Raw genomic sequence first — 19,842 nt, 5'->3', positions numbered from 1 at the left:
GTATCTCCAAAATATAGGATGATCTTATAGAATATGATGCATTGCAGTAGATTAAAGCAGCCAGTAGTAAAATGCAGCAAAGACATTAATGCAGCAGTAATATTAAACGTCTAAAGATAAAACCATTTCTCTGTTGAGTGAATACTTGTACTTTGAGACTTACATAGTTTTGCTTCAATAAAGTGGAGTATTTCACAATGTGGGGTTTAGTATTTATAGTTTATTTATCAAATATATATTATTATTATATATTACATTCTAAATATCTTTGTTAAAACCCTTACATTTACCCTGAAAATTAAAATTCACAGAGGGTAGCTAGAAGTAAACGGTGAGCTGATTTCTTCTTCGTCCTCCTCGTCGACTTCTTCTTCTGTCAGACACAAACGATCTTCGGCAGGCACGGGGCGTCACCTTCTCTGCAACGTCACCGCGTCGTCCTTCGCCAAGCACGAGCCTCCCCGCGATCTAGACACTCTTGCTGCTTTTTGAGAAAATACCTGAAATAACATGACCACGTGATCAAACGCGAGGGCTCGAGACGGAACATCTATGTAAAGAGGGAAAAGAGAAAGCGGGGACAAACAGAGCCAACACGCTTTTCAGCACCACGGACAGCACGGGGGGGGCTTTATATGAATGGTGCGTTCATATACAGCTGTGAAATAGGACACTTGTTACAGGTTACAATGTATTTACTTATCTCTGGGTGTGTAAATTCCCTCACACCAAATAACACACATGCGCTAACACATACAGAAACATAAATAATCAATATTAAGTTGTCTTCTCATTTAGTCCAACTCCATGATGACATCGTGGTTTCTGTCCTCTGCAACTCTGTGAGGTGCTGCAACGTGAAGAAGAGGCACGAAAAAAGAAAGAAGAGAAGAAGAACAATGAGCAAAACAGACAAAAACAGAAAGTACGAGCACTCAAACTGACCTGAACGGGCACAGATGCAGTTCTCACCTCTTCTGTTGTCTTTGTATATGAGACCTAGTATGATGGTGGACAGCAGGTAAGGAGATGCTACGACGCCAAGATATATCAGCCTGGAGAGGGACATCACGGGAGCTTCAGGAGCTGCTGAATCTGAAACTGGAAGGAGATTATTGAGGTTTATTTCACAGTTTGAGTTAAAACCAATGAAATGACATATATACGTGTGTTCAGCAGGACTTCAAATTTGACTTTCATCTTCTTGATTTTCTTGATTTTTTTGGAATCAGACACCAAGCTGACATTTGCAAACCAGAAGCAGGCATACGGCTGTGGATGCCTGACGAAAGGGAGGAAACAATGCAACACCTCTTAAATTCAGTTTCATCTGGCTTCCCCCTGCAGGACATCGTGGGCAAACATTGCTATATCTCTCACAACTGAGTGGCTTGTTGAATTATCATTTTTTTTAATGAGCACTTTTATGGTCCTCAGTAGGAAAATGCAGCAGGTGTTTGTTGGCAGATGAAAGTTATGACCTCACCTCTGACGGCCAGCCAGCTGTCCGGTGACCGTCCGGCTCCTGAGACGTTACACATGTAGAGTCCTTCATCAGATGCAGACACGCTGTGGATGGTCATGATTCCTACAGAGCTGCTGCTAATGAGGAGGCCATCTTTGTAGAAATCTGCTGTGAGGCTGGAGGAGGAAGTCCCCCTGTTTGTGCAGCGCAGAGTGACGGCGTCGCCCTCCATCACAGGATGGACAGGACTCTCCAGGATCACTGAGCCTCCTGAGAGACAGACAGGCAGAAAGACAGTTTGAGTGTACGAACAATGCTGCTGTTTATCCGCTGATTCGTGCATTTGACAAAACTGACAACCAGCTAAAGACCCCAGCGTGTCCTGCCTCTCACAGTCGGCTGTATGGAGCTTTTTTTATCATTAAACCCACCGGTCACAGTGATGTTGGCGGCGTTGCTGCACCCCCCTGCTGCAGACTCACACCAGTACACTCCAGTGTCCGATGGGTAAAGGGCCTCGATGAAGAAGCGGGATTTGTATTTTCCATCCCTGAATGTGGAACACTCTTTGTTTTTGTGCCTGGACGTGTTCTTCTTAAGCCTCCAGTCTGGAGAGTTTCCCTGCTGCCCACAGCTCAGAGAGACAGACTCGTACTGAAAGAACTGGGATCTGTTGGGAAGGACTCTCAGAGCGGCTGCAACACACAAACAGATGGTGGCTGTTACGGCAGCAGCCAGCATCCAATGTGACTGACCCTTTTTAGAGGTTTTGTACGTATGCCAAGTGTGATTCCCCGTTTGGTCCCAAATGCCCAACTCACTTCCTGACTAGCATTCTGGGGATCCTGATTGGAGAGGCACCTGGTCCAGCTTGACCTCATTTAAATGTCTGTGGAGGACTCTGCAGGATCACAGAGCCACCGGAGTAACTGATGCAACTCAGCGTTCACTGAAAAAACAGAGTCTGTGGCCATGCTAGCAGCTCTGTGAGGCTGCACTTTGCCTTAGCCAAATGCTAACAACAACTTGCTAACATGCTCACAATGGCAATGCCAACATGCTTATTTTTAGTAAAGTTTGTGGTGTCCACCATCGTAGTTTAGCATGTTTGCCTGCTAGCATTTGCTTATCAGCCTGTAACACAAGCTACAGCTGAGGATAATGGGAATTTTAACACATTCAAACTTTGACCTGATGATGTGTTGAAGTGATTACAATCCATCCTGAGGGGAACATGAACGTCTGTACAAAATGTCATGGCAATCCAGCAAATAGACGTGGACCAAGGTGGTGGACTGGCCATCAAACCGACCGACTTTTTGATCCATATATACCGTTTTAAAGCAACAATTTGACATTTTGGGAAATACACACATTTGCTTTTTTTTGCAGAGTTAAGTGAAATTCTTGGTACTATTCTCATGTCTGTATGCTAAATACATGTTTCTGAAGAGTCACTGTGAAGCTCATTGATAGTGACTCCAGCCGTCACCATCTTGGTAAACAGCAAACTCTGGGCGGATCCAAAAATGGGTAAAGAGGTGGAGCATCGGTGGAGCTAAGGCAGAGTGATTGAAGCCTGGTTACTGAATCCTAGTGGCTAGCTGTCACTCAAAGCATCCATGCTCATAATTATGCATAACTTTAAGCCTTAATAATTGTCATGAATGAGAAAATTATCTATAGAGACAAAACCATTTTTTGTACCAAGCTGTAAATGTTTATTAAATAAATAAATGTTTATTTCTGTGGTAAAGTTGGGCATTTTAATGTGGGGGTCTGTAACTGCTGACTCCCTTTTGGAGCCAGCCTCAAGTGGCCTTTCAAGCAACAGCAGTTTCCATCACTTCCTTGTTTGCTTCATTTTTCAGAGTTGTGGTTTCTGTTTGATCTGCAGCAGAATTTGATTGACAGCTGTCACACCCGCCTGAACGAATTCCACGAAATGAGGGAAAAAAATTGCATGTTTGAACTGAACAAACAGGATCTATAACTCAGGGCTTTAACGAGTTGTGACTCTGTTGGTTTTCCGTACATTCCTGCCAAAAAATCCATCAGTCTAAAGTTATATGCACGAGTCACCGGTCTTCACCGGTCTTCATTATCAGTCCATACCTGTAACAGAGATGTGCACAGTCTGGCTTTGTTCTCCTGAACTGGACTCACACCAGTAGAATCCAGTATCTGAGGGGTACAGTGCACTAATGGTGCAGGTCGAGCCGATCAGTGTTCCCCAGCTGTACGGGCAGGACTCAGTTTTTCTGCTGGTTCCGTTCCTCTTCATCCGACCGTGTCCGGCTGAGACCTCACAGCTCAGAGAGACGTCATCATACTGAAAGAACTGAGATCTGCTCGGAGTAATTCGCATAAAGACTGGAGATAAAACATAACAAAATGTCAATAATCTTCTGCAATCTCGATAAAAGTAGAAGTCATCAATCTCCATTTCAAGATCTCCATGTGTTAACAGCAGAGCAACACAACCAGGTGAGACGTGAATCATATCTGCGCATAAAAAGCTCATTACCTTCTTTTTTGGCATCAGATAAGGCAAGTCTATAAAAAACACCTGAAAACACAGCAGAGAGCAGAAGAAGAGAGGATTCAGGGTTTTGTTTGATATCTGCTGAGTTTGAGCCAAAGAGGCTTCGTGTGAGACAGACTGTAAGTCAAAGCACAGACAGACAGACAGACAGAGGGACGGACAGATGGACGGATATGGTTACTCACAGAGGCTGAGATGTAACACAGAGACCTTCATCCTGCCTTGCTGCTGATGAGAAACGGACTGACCTATTCGAGTGGTACTCACCACATCCTCTGTGTGGGAGTGGAAACAGTCCACCTTGAGGCGTGAGCTTCTGCTTCCTGTTTGCTGTAATGCAGTTTACAGCGCAACAACTCATCCTGCCAGCTTCCCGCTTTGTGAAGCCAAAGCATCGCTGACTGAAAGTTAGATCAATCCTGCAAGATGATGTAGCACAGACGTTATACCTGCTGCATAGCAATGAGAAAAGCCATCAGAAATCGGTTTAATTGTACCACTAAGAGGAGCTCGTGACCACGGTGGTGCCTCGAGACAAACTCCCATCTTGGCCTTGTCTGTAGTTAACATTCCTCGGACTTGCTGTTGCACATTGCTGCTGTTAACTTATCAGATGTGACAATAAGCCTTCCACTTTTAGTATTTATCATTTTTTTTAATTCTGCCCTGGAATCTGTTTTTATTTTCTCTAAATACCAGTATTATTACTTCCTAACCGTGCAGCTCTGCAGATATGAGTGTTGTTCTCTCTGTGAATCTTATATTGACACTGCAGGTTATTTCATCTTTCATGTCTCAACCACAGCCTTCTTTGTGGCACATCTTTGTCATAACTATGCTACAAGTGTCCTGGAAAGACTTTGAAAAACTGGCCCAACCTGCTCCACTGACTTTTTGCATGCAAACCTGATATCTCGACAGTCCTTTAGACATCTTGGCAGACAGACAGACTCCCTGGAGGCAGATTTGCTGTAATCTCAATGGTTGGTTTAAACCTCAGTGGGTGGACCACTGAGTTGGCAAAGCGGAAAAAGCTTAAAGCCAGTAGACCACCACTGGAGTCCACAGAAACTGACATTATACCAAGCTGGCCACAGCTTCTATTAAACCTTTTACCTTTGAAATCTACAAAGACTGAGGGTTTCAGATTTAAGGATCATTTTAAACAAATATGATTCCAAAAAAATAAAACTCTACACACTTTTTAGCATTTAGCATGCATGTCAGATTCCACCACATCAGCGTTTACTTTGTTCGTCAGATCAGTTACTCAATTTCAAATCATCCGGCATTTTGGCATTGAAACAAGGGAAATGATTCACATACCTTTGAAACCACAGCTTCGATTACCTGCTCCCACAATGCTGACACACCTGATAATCTGCAAATCACTGATAGACACTGCAGCCACATGATGGGCTGATGAAATACAACAAGAGATGTGTCAATGGGAGGATTTTCCCAGAGGTGGAAGTGGTGAGAGTTGGTGTTGGTTCATTACTTGTGATCACTCTGTTTTCACAGCAGACAGGAGCAGGATGTTGGCGACGGCAGCATGTGCTCTGGCTGAATTCCTCTTCTTCACAAACGTCCTCTCTGCTATCAAAGGTAAGCACGAGCGATTGCGTCTTTGTCCTTCCGATCTTCTGCTCCTTTTCTGCCCTCAGGGTTTTTATGTTTTTTGTTTAGATCGCTCTAATGTCGACTTGGCCACATCCATTATTAGGAATATTTGACGGATTTCCTACAGATCTACATTGTGTCCTCTACCTTTAACCTTCAAGCTCTTATAAAACTTTGGGGAATGGTTCAAGAGAAACCTTTCAAACTGTGTCTGCTGCCCTGTGTTTCCTCTACAGCACATGGCTGGCTTGGTGTTGTGCTGGTGTGGTCCTTCAAAACCAGCAAACCTCAGTTTCCAGAAGTGGTAGAACTGGTTCTAGTGTAACTGACATAACTATTTCAATTTAATATATGGGCTGTGCAAACATATGCAAGTTTCTAAGAGATGTAGAGATAATGTAAATTCACCACAAGCTTAAGCTTTGACACACCAGTGTAAATGTGTTCAAGTGAATCAGAAGTCCAGCAAGTCTGGATGTTTTACACAAAAAGAAGTATCAATTGTACGTTCACGCTTCCTCTTTTGGCGGGAACGTGAACTGAGTCATGAGTCATGACTGCTTTGTGAGCATAGAATTCAGTGGATTTGGGTCTAAACCACAAAGAGGATCTCACGCCTCAGGGACTTTTTAGCCATGCCAGCAGGGGATGTTAATGTCAGTTCACCACCTTTGGTCAAAGATGAACTACCTCAGGATGGATTGTCATAAATTTACCTACCAGCATTCATGGTCCCTAGAGGATGTGTCCTAAAGATGGTTGGCTAGCTCCATCAGCAAGTTAACATATGAGTGAAAAATGTCAACAACTCTAGACTGACTGACTAAACTTTTTCTCCAGCACCGGTGAACCGGTGACTCTTAAACCTATTCTGGAATGCCTCCCCTCAAAAGCTGAAAAAAGGTCACTCCCCCAACACAATAACTTTGATCAATCACTAACGATGAGTAATAAAAAGGATCCAAGTTGAAATACTAAATTCTTAGAATATGACTATAGCAGCATTAATCCCTTTCACTTTGAGAACAGCTGATGTTGAGGAAATGACCGGCTACTCGTTCATGCACTCTTTCTAGGTGAGCCTCGGTTAATCGGATCACCGGAGCCGGTAGTAGGGTTGGTGGGCGAGGATGTCATCCTGCCATGCAGCCTACGACCTGCAGAGAGTGTTATTGAGAAGACGGTAGAGTGGACAAAATCGGACCTTAACCCTAGTTACGTCCATATCTTCCGTGAAGGGCGGTTCTTGTTCGATGAGCAAAACGTATCATTCCAACAAAGGACGAGTTTGTTCCAACAGGAACTAAAGAACGGCAACATGTCTTTGAAACTGAGACGCCTTCAGCTCTCTGATAAAGGGACATACAAGTGCAAAGTGGTTCCAGCAGAGTTGGAAACTTCCATCCAAGTCCAACTTGGTAAGCCTTCAGAATGTCTCTAGTTTCTCTGGTAGAAAGGTGCTTGATTAGATCAACAAGTTATGACACAGTGCTTCCAAAGGCAACTGGACTTGCTTGTGGTTCTAGAAGACGTTTTCACCATCCAAAAGGCTTCTTCAGTTCTAACTGGCTGGTTGGAAGTCTCAGTCATATATCCTCTTGCAGGAACATAGCTCCGCCCCGCATCATGTGAGTCGTAAGGGTCACATGAGTCCAGGTGTTGATAGGTCCTGCAAGAGGATGAACGACTGAGACTTCCAACCAGCCAGTTAGAACTGAAGAAGCCTCTTGGATGAGATGCAAAACTTCTTCTAGAACTACAAGCAAGTCCAGTTGCCTGGACTCCTTTGGAAGCACTTAGAAGTACCATGACCTGGATGAATGAGAATCATCGCATATTACATAATTTTACATAATTTTCTAATTGGTTTCTCTTCCTCAGTCGTTGGTGCTGTTTCTGAGCCAGAAATCTCTCCTGAGAGCACTGAAGACACAAAACTAGTTCTTAAGTGCGATGCTAAGAACTGGTACCCAAAGCCTGAGATGGAGTGGAGGGACAGGGAGGGACAAAGCATCAACCCTCGCGACTACAGCCACACAGAGCATGATGGACTCTACTCTGTGTACAGCAGAATCACAGTGGAGATGACTGCCAACGAGAGTTACACCTGTGCAGTTCAACAGCAGGACACCAGACAGTCCAGGGAGAAAAATTATACTATTCCCTGCAAGTTTTCTTTCATTTATTTCCTGATTAGACTCCTCCAAAGCTCTGAAAACTGAATGCCCTCAGCAGGATTTTATCAAGAAATTCCGGTTTGCCCCAAACCACTAAGGATTGTCTTTATATTTCTGTCCATGTATGAGTTAATGGAAAGAGTCAGATTTAGAGGCAAAGGTGTATTTTTGAACTCAGTCCAAGCTAGCTGTTGACCCCTGCTACCAGTGTTTATGCTAAGCTAGGCTAACCTCATCCTGACTCCAGCCCCACACACACAGACATGTTTAATGTTCATCGTTTAACACAAGTTACTATTAATCAGTTTTTTCGGTGTTTAATTTAAAATGAGCAAAACCGGTTTACATCCAGCATAAAATATAAACTGCTCTAACTGGATTAATGAGCAAGTTTACACACATCCACCTAATCAGTGTCTGGATTTTTCAGATATCTACAAGGAAGTTATTTCACTGAAAAAGTCGAAGTCTGCAGTGATTGGATTGCTCACAGTGTTTGGGATGGTTATTCTCGCTCTGTTATCAAGCATTCTGATGTACATAAGCGGTGAGTCTTTAAGCTGTATGACAGGTTTTAACAGTGTGCTTAAAGCATCTGTCCATATTGAAAATGCTTCTTTCTTCCAGTCTCTAAAGCATCACCTGGAGAGAGAATTCAGCAGGCGGAGACTGCCAGCATGGGTAATGAACTGCTTTTAACTGTATGTCTCCTCCATCAGTGTGCTTACCTGCTTACTACAGTATATCACACTTAGACTAACATGATACCCCACAAATACTGGATTTCAGATGAGATCGATGGGCTCCAACAGCTGCAGAGCAACATCAACAACCTTCAGAAGCAAGTGTCACGTCTGCAGGAAAGGATGCAGCATTTGGAAATGGAAGTCAGTCGTCTTAAAGAAGAGGCTGAAAAGTGAGAAGAGAGAGAAAATTGGGAGTGACTGTAGTCACATTACTGAAGCTCAGAGGTCAAACTCGCCCGGTAAACAGACGCTCGCTTTGCTGTGGAAATGGTCCAGATGAATTCATGGAGGGTGTTCTTTGGTCCAGACTGGAGCACCTCAACAAGCTTCGGATGGATTGATCTTCAGTACAGACGTTCATGTTGACCTACAGACTGCGGTGACGCTCCAGCGCCACCATGAAGCATTTCCACGTCTACAGAAAGAGAACATCTCCTCTGACATACTCTGTGTTCATTCCTTCAGATTGTTAGTGTCACTTTTACAACACTAGAGAGAGCCAGAGACCAGGACACAGCAGCAGGTGCTCAGAGTCCAGGATATAAATCAGTCACTTAAGATGTCTTGAATTGAATCATCTAACACCAAGAGGTAAACTCAACATCTGGTAACATCAGACTGAGGTCAGCTGATGCTTGATGTTGACTGAAACAGAAAAACTGTGAAAGTTATCTGTTCATCTGATTGAACGAGGTCAGATTATAATCTTTCTGCAGAGCTTCACACTGAACTACAACGCAAAGAGGAAGCAGACGATGAAGGCAACACAGAGGTTTGATAATGGGATTTATTTGCGTTGTACCCACTGTATTCATTTAACAGAGGCTTTTTTTTTTTTAATAAAACATACTTTGGGAATAGTGCAAGAATGTGTATAAATCTTCATATATAACATAGTAAATAAATAATAATAAAATAAAATAGAATGTGTTTCAGAACTTTACTCAGTGCAGCACATGAGGCAAATCTGAGAAAAAGACCTTGGTTACAACAGATATTTTGATCTTCAAGATCAAAGAAAAACACTTTAATTGACACAATTTGTCCAGTAAAAGAACAATGTAACACTTGCATATACAAATAGAACTCTGGTGTGGGAAAGGTGCCTTGCTCAAAGGCACTTCCAGTTGATGTTAAGAGAGTGGAGAGCACTTAAACTGAACAATGTCTCCCTTATAAAGAGAATTCAGCTCTGAACATGTCAGCCAACCACAGCTTGACTTTGTGTTCACCTGAGTACACCTTCAGTGTGGCCTCAAGTTCAGTCAGTGTGGGAAATCAAAGTCAATCAGGCTGCACCATTAAAACTGAAGAAATAGAAAACTGTAGACTGCAGGTAGGACTTCAGAAATGTCTACAGCGCTTGCTAGGAAACATCTGTCCAATCAAGAGCAACCAACTGTGTAAACAGGAAGTCACTAGCATGACAAGCTAGCATCATTTTTAAAAGTTACAGCTTTAGAGGCACAAAATGTTTATGTCCAGATATCCTTTGTAAACAATAATAGTACTTTACCTGCATACATGAAGAACTACAGTACAGTTCAGAGTAAGTAGTAAGCCAGTAGTAATTCTGATTATGCTAAGCTAGCTAACTTATTTGCTCATTTATTCAAATGATACTGGCATAATGTTTTGTAAATTGAGGTATGTTTTGTTATTTTTGTGTGCTGAGGCAAAGCTTAGCTTATGTCGCTAACAGACTCTGACGTGTAGCCTACTACAGTCAACAAGCCTACAAAAGTGCATTTGTAAATTATATATTTCCGTTTGGCACAAAATCGGTCACTTTTTCCAAGATGGCCAGATTCCATATCAGCCTGTTTGATGCAGCCATGTCAGAGAGCTTCAGGTGAGCTGTGGATGAAGAACAAAGAACAGCACGTTAGCTCACAACCTCAAACTCACCATGTCTGTCATCAGCAGGGGTCAAAGTTCATGCTCAAATCAGACTTACAGTCTATGTTCTCATGGTAATCTGTTGATGCAGGTGGTTGCTTGTGGCTGCGATGGAACGTTTTTGTTCCCATTAACATCAACTACCGACGTGTCTTTGAGCAAGGAACTTAGGCTGGAAGTGGTTTGCACAGGGAGTCATCATACTTCAGAAGCTGGAGGGACAGTTAACAGAAGTTTCATAATCAGTCCGCCGTCTCTCAAAAAGAGTCCGGTATGAAGCTACGAGAGGCTGAGTTTGCGTCTGACTCACGTTGTGTTGTTTCCAGTTGTGATGCAGTAAAAAAACGACGATCGATAAGACAAAGAGGACAGCTGGGATCAATAAGACCAGATGTGAGCGACCACCTGACGTGAGGACGAGCAGAGAGAACCATCACACAAACTGAAGTACATCAGTTACACAAACGTTAAAATCGTTCACGTTAAGACTTTTTCTCTCCTCCTCAGCGAGCTGGACTGTTTCCTCACCTTTAACATTCGTCTCCTTTCTTGGATCTGCAGTTTGGAGGTTTTCAGGATGCAGTGTCGTTCCCGTCGTCCACGATTTAACAGGGTTTGTTTCTGGAAAGACAGAAGATTTGCAACGTTTCACAACACAGTTACTAAAACCAAGCAGTCGTAAAGCATCTAGAGAAATGTACTTACCAACAACAAGTTTCACTATTGACTCCTTCACTTGGCTTTGTAACTTCGGGACGTGGCATTTGTATCTGCCTTCATCTGCCAGCGTCACATTCGTGATCTTGAGTGATATGTTTCCGTGTTTCAGCTGGTCTGGAAAAAGTTTTGTCCTCCCGACGTACGCTTGCATCTGCATGTCGGAGATGTCGTCCCAGCTCCGGCGAAGGTGCACGTACTCGACCTGACTGAGGTGATCTGAGGGGTCGGGCTTGAGATCAGGCTTTGACCACTCGACTGTCGTCCTCTCCATGTTTAATGGGGGCTCCAGGTGGCATGGCAGGATGACGTCATCACCCACAACGGCGACGACAGGCTGAAACGCCCCAACGACGCGAGACTGACCTGGAAAATGGAAGGAGAGTTTTTAACTCTTCTGATCAACAGTAGCAGCAATATTATCTATTATTTTACTTCCAAGTAACTTTCCTGGAAATTCACATCAGATTCCAGAACCAACAGCCCGAGGCCGACGGCAAAAACTGACAAATGTTTGGGTTTGGGGGAGCAATCTGCTAAATTCAACTACAGCCTACATGACACGTGCCCACCACAGCTCAGTCCCCATCCTCAAATCTGCAAGTGAAAACTCTGAAGACCGATATCGCGAGCAGGTGGTCCAACAAGTCAGTAAATCATGTAAAACACAAGACCAGGACAGCCCCCTCCCCGAAACCCACATCTCAGGAGAGTCCGCACCATCACTGACTTATTCAAATGTCTTAATTGACACGTCAACTGTTCGCTCAAATCGATACAGACCAAAAAAAAAAAAAAAAAACAGAAAAGAGGGTTTCTCCTAAGGCAGCTCAACTAAAACGAAGTGTCCTCCATCAGTGGACGGCATGGCTACAGCTACAGCTTGTGAGAAGAGGAGCAGAATCAGCTCTTCACTTCTTTCCGCGTCCTTTAAATTTGGTTTACAGCGAACTGCCGTTCCGCGAGCCGGCGTGAAGTTTGCTGACAGCGTATCCTGGCAACGCACGTGACGAGGCATTAGCATGGAAGCTAACGGAGACGCCGTAAATATGAAGGCGCAGGCTAGTTTGGTACAACCGGCGTGATGTTTTTACAAAGACCGACTTAAAAGTTAGGACCAGGTTTACGTAAGATCACAGACCGGGTTCATTTAGTCCAACTTTTCCGCCAGCTGCTTGTTACGTTAAGTTATGTAACGGCACTTAAGTACCGGGTAGACACATCTGTCAGTTTGGTTAAAACGTTGAACAACGACTGACTTAACTTCTCGTTGCGGGTTACGGACGATAAAAACTATCAGCAGAACATGTCTGGACACAGTTTCCTCTTCACTGACGGAAGCCAACGCTGAACATTTGGACTGAATAAACAGATGAAGCGCTATCTGGCGAATATAATTGAAATATGTGAGCTTACCTTCAGATAACGTACCGGCCACCGTACTCCAAGTTAAAGTCCAGAGTGGAAAAGTGACACCGAGCATGAAATCCCACACGTGAACCATGAAGACAACCGTCCGTCCGGCAGATAACTGCCGTCTGCTGAGAGCTCTCGACTACTGCCGGAGTTCATTTCGTCCATAGTTTTAAGCCAATAGACGCAGCATGCGTCACGATGACGTCAACAATCATGTGACAGGCTATGACTCATCTGTAATGTTCGAGATACTTCAGTCCAGAGGCTTCTTCTCAGTGTGTGTTTAAATAAAACTTTATTTATTTATCAGACGTTTAACGCGTTTTATTTAACACATCACTTTTCTTAATCTCCATTTTAATTATTTTGAAATCTCAGACTTACCTGGAAAATGACTCCCTGATAATGTGGATTTACCTTGAACTAATTCAAAAAGTCCGGCTTCCTCCCACAGACCAAAAACATGCTCATTAGGTTAATTGGTGACTCTAAATTGTCCTTCGGTGTGAGTGTGAATGGTTGTCTGTCTCTATATGTTACCCTGCAATCGACTGGCGACCGGTTCAGGGTGTACCCCGCCTCTCGCCCGTTGACAGCTGGGATAGGCTCCGGCCCCACCCGCAACCCTGAACGGGACAGTCGGTACAGAAGATGAATGAATGAATGAATGAATGAATGAATGAATAACTGAAAAAGTCTAAGACGGCGGTGATTTAATTCTCAGGCAAAAATAGTTCCTACATTAAACTTTTTACAAACCAAAACACGATTTTAATGAATATCATTGTAAATAAGTATCAGTGTGAATGTGACAGCAGCTAGTTTTTGACTGGCAAATTTAGTAAAACAAACAAACAAACAAACAAACAAACAAACAAACAAACAAAAACCCAAGGAATTTCCTTTTTGGTGAAACAAAAATTTTGTTTTTTAGATGAATTTCTGATTGTGTAATTGTGGGATGGAGCTTTACTGTCTGCTTGTTTCTTTTAATCTGCTGAAATGAAGGACGCATCACATCCTGAATTCCCAGGGAGACTCCTGATAAACTCCTCAAGCTGTCATATTTAAAATGACACTGAAGGTGGAAAGTTTTGGTATTTCATGTGTCAAAGCACAGAAAAAAATCTGCTGTGTCATTACTGATAACATCACACAGCTGATAAACATGTGACTCAGCGCTGACTCTTTGGCATCCAAAAATCACAAGTTTCCTGAGTCTGTTTTGATGCAGATTTAAAAGGCTGTGCTACTAAAGTAAAATAATCAAAAAAAGTAAATTGAGGTCATCGGTAAGTAGAGGGAGGCCAGGATCATAAAGGTCTGCCATTTGAGGTGTGAAAGAAGAAACGATTACAGCAGGAAACTGTGGCCTCCGTAACAAACACCCTGATCTTAGAGACGACGCAGTTTGTACCTGCAGCCGAGCAGCATGGACATAACGACACTCTGCACCGTCGTTGGTGAGTACTGAAGGAGTTTTAGCTCTGAAACATGAGCTGCGTCCGTGTTTCTGAGTTTGTTCATGTTCTCATCCACCTCCTGAAAACTCTGACGCACTCGATTCAGATGGTGCATTTTTAAACATGATCTCAGGTGATGAAAGATGAATATTCATGCATTAGTATTACTTTGGAACCAAGTAACAAACTTATTTTTACAACAAATGACTTAAAAAAAAACAGTAATTACTTAAAAGACTTCTAGCACACGAACTGCTGGTGTCTCCTGTCCAGTTTGATCTGAGTGTTCGTGTGAGACGAGGACGAACGCTGGAAGCAGTTTTCCTTGCAGAAGGACAAATAAATCTAAATCTGAATCTGAGCTGTTCTTGATGCACCTGGAATCACCAGAAATGATCTCATGCAACCCGGGCAGTTACTGCTCACACTGCAATACTGCGTTGTGTTAAACACAGGTCATCTTTGTTCTCATTAGGGCCCACATGAACACTTTGTGTTTGCCTTCTCTTCTCGGCCAGATGAGCTGCAGCTTTAACTTCACACATGTTATTTTCTCTTGCTGTGGTTCACGCTGGCAGCAGCTTCTTCTTCTGTGTGTTTGCTCTTGTTTGCTTGTGATGCTGTGCAGCTGCAGATGTTCAATCAAATTTGGTTCTTTGATTTCGCCTTCAAAGCTTCATCTTCTCATTTTGTGTTCGGCTTAATGGGAGCTGAACTCATCTCAGCACGTAAAGTCCTACTCACTCATGATTTTCAAGGTTCACTTTATCAAACGAAATAAACTCGTCTTCTACAGTGAAGAGAATTCTACCACAACAATGAATTTCTCGATGAACACGTTTAAAGTAGAATAATCCTCCTCTGTGTCTGCTGGTGCATGCAGGAAGTGGCGTGAACCACTGTGATTTTACTCATTTAAAAACCCAGAGTCTCAGTGAGGGACAAAAGCTACAGGTGCAAACCCAGTGTTTTAGCTAAACTTTGCTAATGCTATTGCTAGTTAGCAAGCACATTCCTGGCACTGAACTAGAAAAAATATAAAAAAAACATGAACTTACAAAATCATGTGTAAAGGCTGAAAGAAATGCATCACAAAACTAATTTGTTGTAATTTATCGAGGCATCAGTAAATCGACTTAAGTGTTTTGATGCCACATTAAAGTAACTTAGCTAAAACGAGTGTTAGGAACAGGCTGACTGAAGCCTCTGATCTTTCAGTGATTACAATGCACAGCGTGTATTTTCCTGTTTGCTCACTTCTGCCATTTTTTCCCATAAAAGTCTCAGTTTGCTTCCATCTGTTTGTGTGTTGCAGCCGCTCTGAGAATCCTTCCCAACAGATCCCAGTTCTTCCAGTATGAGTCTGTCTCTCTGAGCTGTGGGCAGCAGGGAAACTCTTCAGACTGGAGGCTTAAGAGGAACACGTCCATGCCCATGAACAAAGCGTGTTCCACTTTCAGGGATGAAGCAGACAAATCCCGCTGCTTCATCGAGGCCCTTTACCCATCAGACACTGGAGTGTACTGGTGTGAGTCTGCAACAGGGGGGTGCAGCAACGCTGCCAACATCACTGTGACTGGTGGGTTTAATGGATGAAAACAGCTCCATACAGCCGTCCATCACACACGCATGCATGTCACTGATGCATGATCTGTCTCTTAGGAGGCTCGGTGATCCTGGAGAGTCCTGTCCATCCTGTGATGGAGGGCGACGCCGTGACTCTGCGCTGCACAAACAGGGGGACTTCCTCCTCCAACCTCACAGCAGATTTCTACAAAGATGGCCTCCTCATCAGCAGCAGCTCTGCAGGAATCATGACCATCCACAGCGTGTCTGCATCTGATGAAGGACTCTACATGTGTAACGTCTCAGGAGCCGGACGGTCACCGGACAGCTGGCTGGCCGTCAGAGGTGAGAGGAACAAGAAGCACAAAGCCTGCCTGCCGTGCACTCTGAGTCTGTTGTTTTGTGACATCGAGGCCAAGCTGTGGTGTTTCTGTTTTGAAGGAGGGCATCCTGGTCCGCCCAACTCCGCCCTCAAACACATTCTGCTTCCTGTGGTGGTCGCATGCCTCTCGCTGGTCTCGCTGATGCTGCTGTGCCTCTGGAGGAGCCAAAAAGGTCAGCCTACTTTCACATCAAGACAGTGACATTTTGCAAACCGCTGCTTCAGCACAGCGAATGTGCAGACTGTGGAAGTTTGCTCTCGAAACGGCGGCATGAATAAATCAGTCGTACTCAGGCTGCGCTCTTCTGTCATGTTCGACTGTAGTTTGAGTCGTTTCAGTGACGGCAGAGCGACACTTTGATGTTAAAGACGTGAATCTGCCGACATGCAGGATTCAGTCTGTTCAGGTCATGGGGTCCATCCAGACCTGGGAGCGTTAAAGCTAAAACAAACAGACTCTGAGCTCTGTCAGGCCTGGCTCTTCATTTCAAACAGAGCAGAACAAGGTTTTGTATTTTAGCGACGTCACCGCAGAATAACGTTCGTCACACGTTTCCAGCACGTCACAACGTTTTAACCAAACTTGAAAGGGAAGCGTGCCGTGTTACATAGAGATCAGAGGTGACGCTTCACGTGGAGATACACTCACCTGTAACGAGCAGCTGATTAACATGCATATCAGTAACATATTGGCTCTTTATTAATAAAGCACTTACCGCTGTCTTATTCTGGGGTTAGGTTATTAATTCACGTACAACAGCTTCCTATCAATAAGCAGTAATTAGGAGGTTATTGAGGTAATTGCAGAATATAATCTTTCAATCTTACATTAATACGTCCTTGATGATGATTAGTCAGGTGAAAAGTATTATACTTAAAAAAAATACTTTGTGTTATTTTTTTTGTCACCTTCAAGTATACTTGAGTGTACTCAATTAGTCCTTGAGTACCATTTGAGAAAGAGTATACTTGAAGTGTAAATAGTTGCTAAATAACGTGTACTGAAATACACAAAACCAAGATTCATGAGCATTCACAACACACTTGCAGTACAGTTGTATTATAATGCAAATCTGTGGGAAACATACTGAAATATACTTGAAATGAAGTGAAATTAATGAATTAAACGTGCTAACAGTGTGTTACAAAGGATGTGAAAACCTTCCATAAATACACTTTATGACTATTAAAAGAATTTAATAGTACACTTTTTTTTAAAGTACAATTTATAATATACTTACAATAAAGTACACTAAACTGAAATACTATTTCAAGTATTGCAGAATTAGTATATTCCTTTTCATTACATCTAAGTAGAACTTGTTGACATCTATTTAAAAGTACACTTTTTAAAAGTATTTGTCAAACATACTTTAAATTAAACCCAAATAGTCAGAGTGTACCCTGTACTTCAAGTATATTTCTAATACACTAAAGGATACTCCTGTCTGACCTGGGTAATGAGTTAGTAATACACATGCTAATTAGCAGCGAGTTACTGGTGAACACGTGAACCTAAACGAGACTTTCTTTCGTCCTTGTGTTGTTCATGGACTTCATGGTCGCCTCGGCTATAAAGAGGCGGCTCTGAGGGACAGAAGTGAAGTTACCTGACTGTTTTCCATTGAGCCAGTTGACGCCCACAGATTATTAAAAGGCTTTGACAGGCAGAAACACGGTGAAGCGACCTGATGCTGCTCCTCACAGCTGAGCACACATACACACATACAGACTGCAGCTTTTCTGCTCTCTCACGGTGAATGTGTGGATCTGATGTGTGTGTCACAGTGACTTGTGTTGTGTTGCAGGTAAAGTCGACCCCGACATCTCGTACACTGACGTCATCATCACACAGGAAGTGCAGCCGCAGAGGGTCAGAGGTAAAACAGCAGCTCGCTCAAACACGCTGCGACAGACCTCTATCTCAAAATAACCAGCAGCAGCTGAGTGACAGACGTGCAAAGAAATGTCAACATTTCAGTCAAACATTTCGTTCACTGTATGAACTCACATCTCTGCCTCTCAGCTATCAGCTCACACTGACACATTTCTGCTGTTACGTAACGCCTCTCTGGGCCACGTGTGCTTGTTTTCAACAAAAACACATGGAGACAGAAGTCCCGCCCCCTCGCCCTTCTCATTGGTCCTCACATGGTTACAGTAACCACAGCAGCTCTTGCAGCTCCACCTGAAACTCTGAGTCATTGACTGACTAATTGGCCACTGACACACTTTCTATTTTTACTGCTGGTGACCTGCAGAGAGGAGTGTGAGCCATGGATACGGGGCAAACACAGGCCGGACCATTAGATGGAAGATAAATATAAAACAAAGCACAAGAATTCTTCTCTTGGCTGTAAAATCTGCATGTGTTCAGTTGTGCTGAGCAGCGTGGTGTTTCTGTTATTTTGTCCGCCCGTCCTCACACTTCATAGTGTGTTTGTGTCCTTCCTCCGCAGACGTTGAAGCTGCGCTGACCTTCTACTCAACAGTGAAACCAGGAAACACCTGACAGAGACACCTCTGCTGATGTGTAAATATTCAGATGTTGTAGATGAAGCACATGAAATGTTCCAGCTGCTGTTACGGACAGAGAAGAGATTAAAGTGGATTTTCCTCAGCAGTCTGGCTGGAAATGGTCCGTGACTCACCTGAGCGTCTTCTCACCACTCAGGAGCTCCTGTTTGCATCAGATGAGTCTGAGCTCCTAAACCAAAAGGTCTTAGTGGTCCACAGAAAGTCCCAACTCTCACTTTCATGGTCTAAATATAATGAAACAGAGGTTTCAGTTCCCCCAACTTACTAATGAACTGACCTGAAGCAGAAATAAATCTCATGAGAGCAGACTCTGTGAAACCTGTTTCCACTGTCTTTCACTGCCAGACTTTCTGTACAGATATTGAGATTTCATGTTTTCACGACTGTAGTTTGGTGAATGCAGACAGATCTTTGCCTGAATAAACAGACAAAATGAAGTCCATTATGATTGAAATCAGGAAATATTTCATACATTAACCATACAAGCTTCCTCGTGTTGAAAACAGTGAAAAAGTCAGCGATGAATTCTTCTGAACAACATGACAGATTGAAGTTTGTATTGGTGTGTGACGCTCAGAACTGCCAAAACTCCACGTGGAGCTCAAATATTTGTGTACTTTTTATAGCTGAGGAAACCTTTACTTCCTCATTCCACACCACAGGGAATCCCTTCCTGTTAGCTCTGACTAAACACACACTAAACACACATTAAACACAGACTAAACAGACTAAACATACATTAAACACACATTAAACAGACTAAACATACATTAAACACACATTAAACATGGATTAAAGTCTGGATAAACACTCACTTTATTGGCTAAAAGATGTATAAACACACACATATAATACATAAATTGAAACTCCACTTGTACTTTGGACCTGCTTCGTCATCCAAACGCTGCTCAGATAACATGTTATATGTAATGCAATCATCTGTGATAAGACGCTCATTGGTGCCCTAAAACTCCTCGGAAAGTCCCCAGAAACTGTGACTCATTGTCCAGTTTGCTGCTGATGCAATAAACAGAAAGTGAACCCTGCTGTAATCTCTATTTATACTTCCTCTGAGTTTCTGTTGTCATACAGCTTCTGGTTTGTTTCTTGAACTTAAACTGGATGAGTTCAGGCGTGAGTGTCTATCTGGGATCCCCTCCATCGTATCTTTAACCGTGTTGGCAGCACTTTGGTCCAGACTGAAATGGCGTTGCTGACACCCCCAGCAGCCCAGCTGTACTTTGTGTTTAGTAGCAATGTTAGCATGCTAACACACTGAGGTAAGACAGTGAACATGGTAAACAT

The 19,842-nt window shown here is 43.2% G+C and overlaps 3 protein-coding genes across 3 annotated transcripts; 1 reads left to right on the top strand and 2 right to left on the bottom strand.

The window, feature by feature from the left end:
• Positions 1-737: 737 nt before the first annotated feature.
• On the bottom strand, positions 738-4,300 carry LOC143317059 (Fc receptor-like protein 5). Its single transcript, XM_076724995.1, has 7 exons — positions 4,196-4,300; positions 3,993-4,034; positions 3,581-3,838; positions 1,897-2,160; positions 1,487-1,735; positions 946-1,101; positions 738-850 (listed from the first exon to the last, which is right to left on the bottom strand). The coding sequence occupies exons 1-7, from the start codon at positions 4,224-4,226 to the stop codon at positions 795-797; spliced, it is 1,056 nt and encodes a 351-aa protein (XP_076581110.1). The 5' UTR covers positions 4,227-4,300; the 3' UTR covers positions 738-794.
• A 5,030-nt stretch (positions 4,301-9,330) lies between these two features.
• On the bottom strand, positions 9,331-12,780 carry LOC143317069 (myelin-oligodendrocyte glycoprotein-like). Its single transcript, XM_076725008.1, has 6 exons — positions 12,589-12,780; positions 11,161-11,538; positions 10,984-11,076; positions 10,766-10,860; positions 10,514-10,667; positions 9,331-10,413 (listed from the first exon to the last, which is right to left on the bottom strand). The coding sequence occupies exons 1-5, from the start codon at positions 12,674-12,676 to the stop codon at positions 10,623-10,625; spliced, it is 699 nt and encodes a 232-aa protein (XP_076581123.1). The 5' UTR covers positions 12,677-12,780; the 3' UTR covers positions 9,331-10,413; positions 10,514-10,622.
• Positions 12,781-14,020: 1,240 nt separating this feature from the next.
• LOC143317068 (uncharacterized) lies at positions 14,021-19,162 on the top strand. Its single transcript, XM_076725007.1, has 6 exons — positions 14,021-14,051; positions 15,367-15,630; positions 15,714-15,962; positions 16,059-16,172; positions 17,808-17,879; positions 18,459-19,162. The coding sequence occupies exons 1-6, from the start codon at positions 14,021-14,023 to the stop codon at positions 18,509-18,511; spliced, it is 783 nt and encodes a 260-aa protein (XP_076581122.1). The 3' UTR covers positions 18,512-19,162.
• Positions 19,163-19,842: the final 680 nt, after the last annotated feature.

The sequence above is a fragment of the Chaetodon auriga genome, chromosome 24, assembly GCF_051107435.1.
Source record: "Chaetodon auriga isolate fChaAug3 chromosome 24, fChaAug3.hap1, whole genome shotgun sequence".
Lineage (NCBI taxonomy): Eukaryota > Metazoa > Chordata > Actinopteri > Chaetodontiformes > Chaetodontidae > Chaetodon > Chaetodon auriga.
Note: the sequence above shows the minus strand (reverse complement) of the source record. Positions and strands in the feature narration are given on the sequence as shown.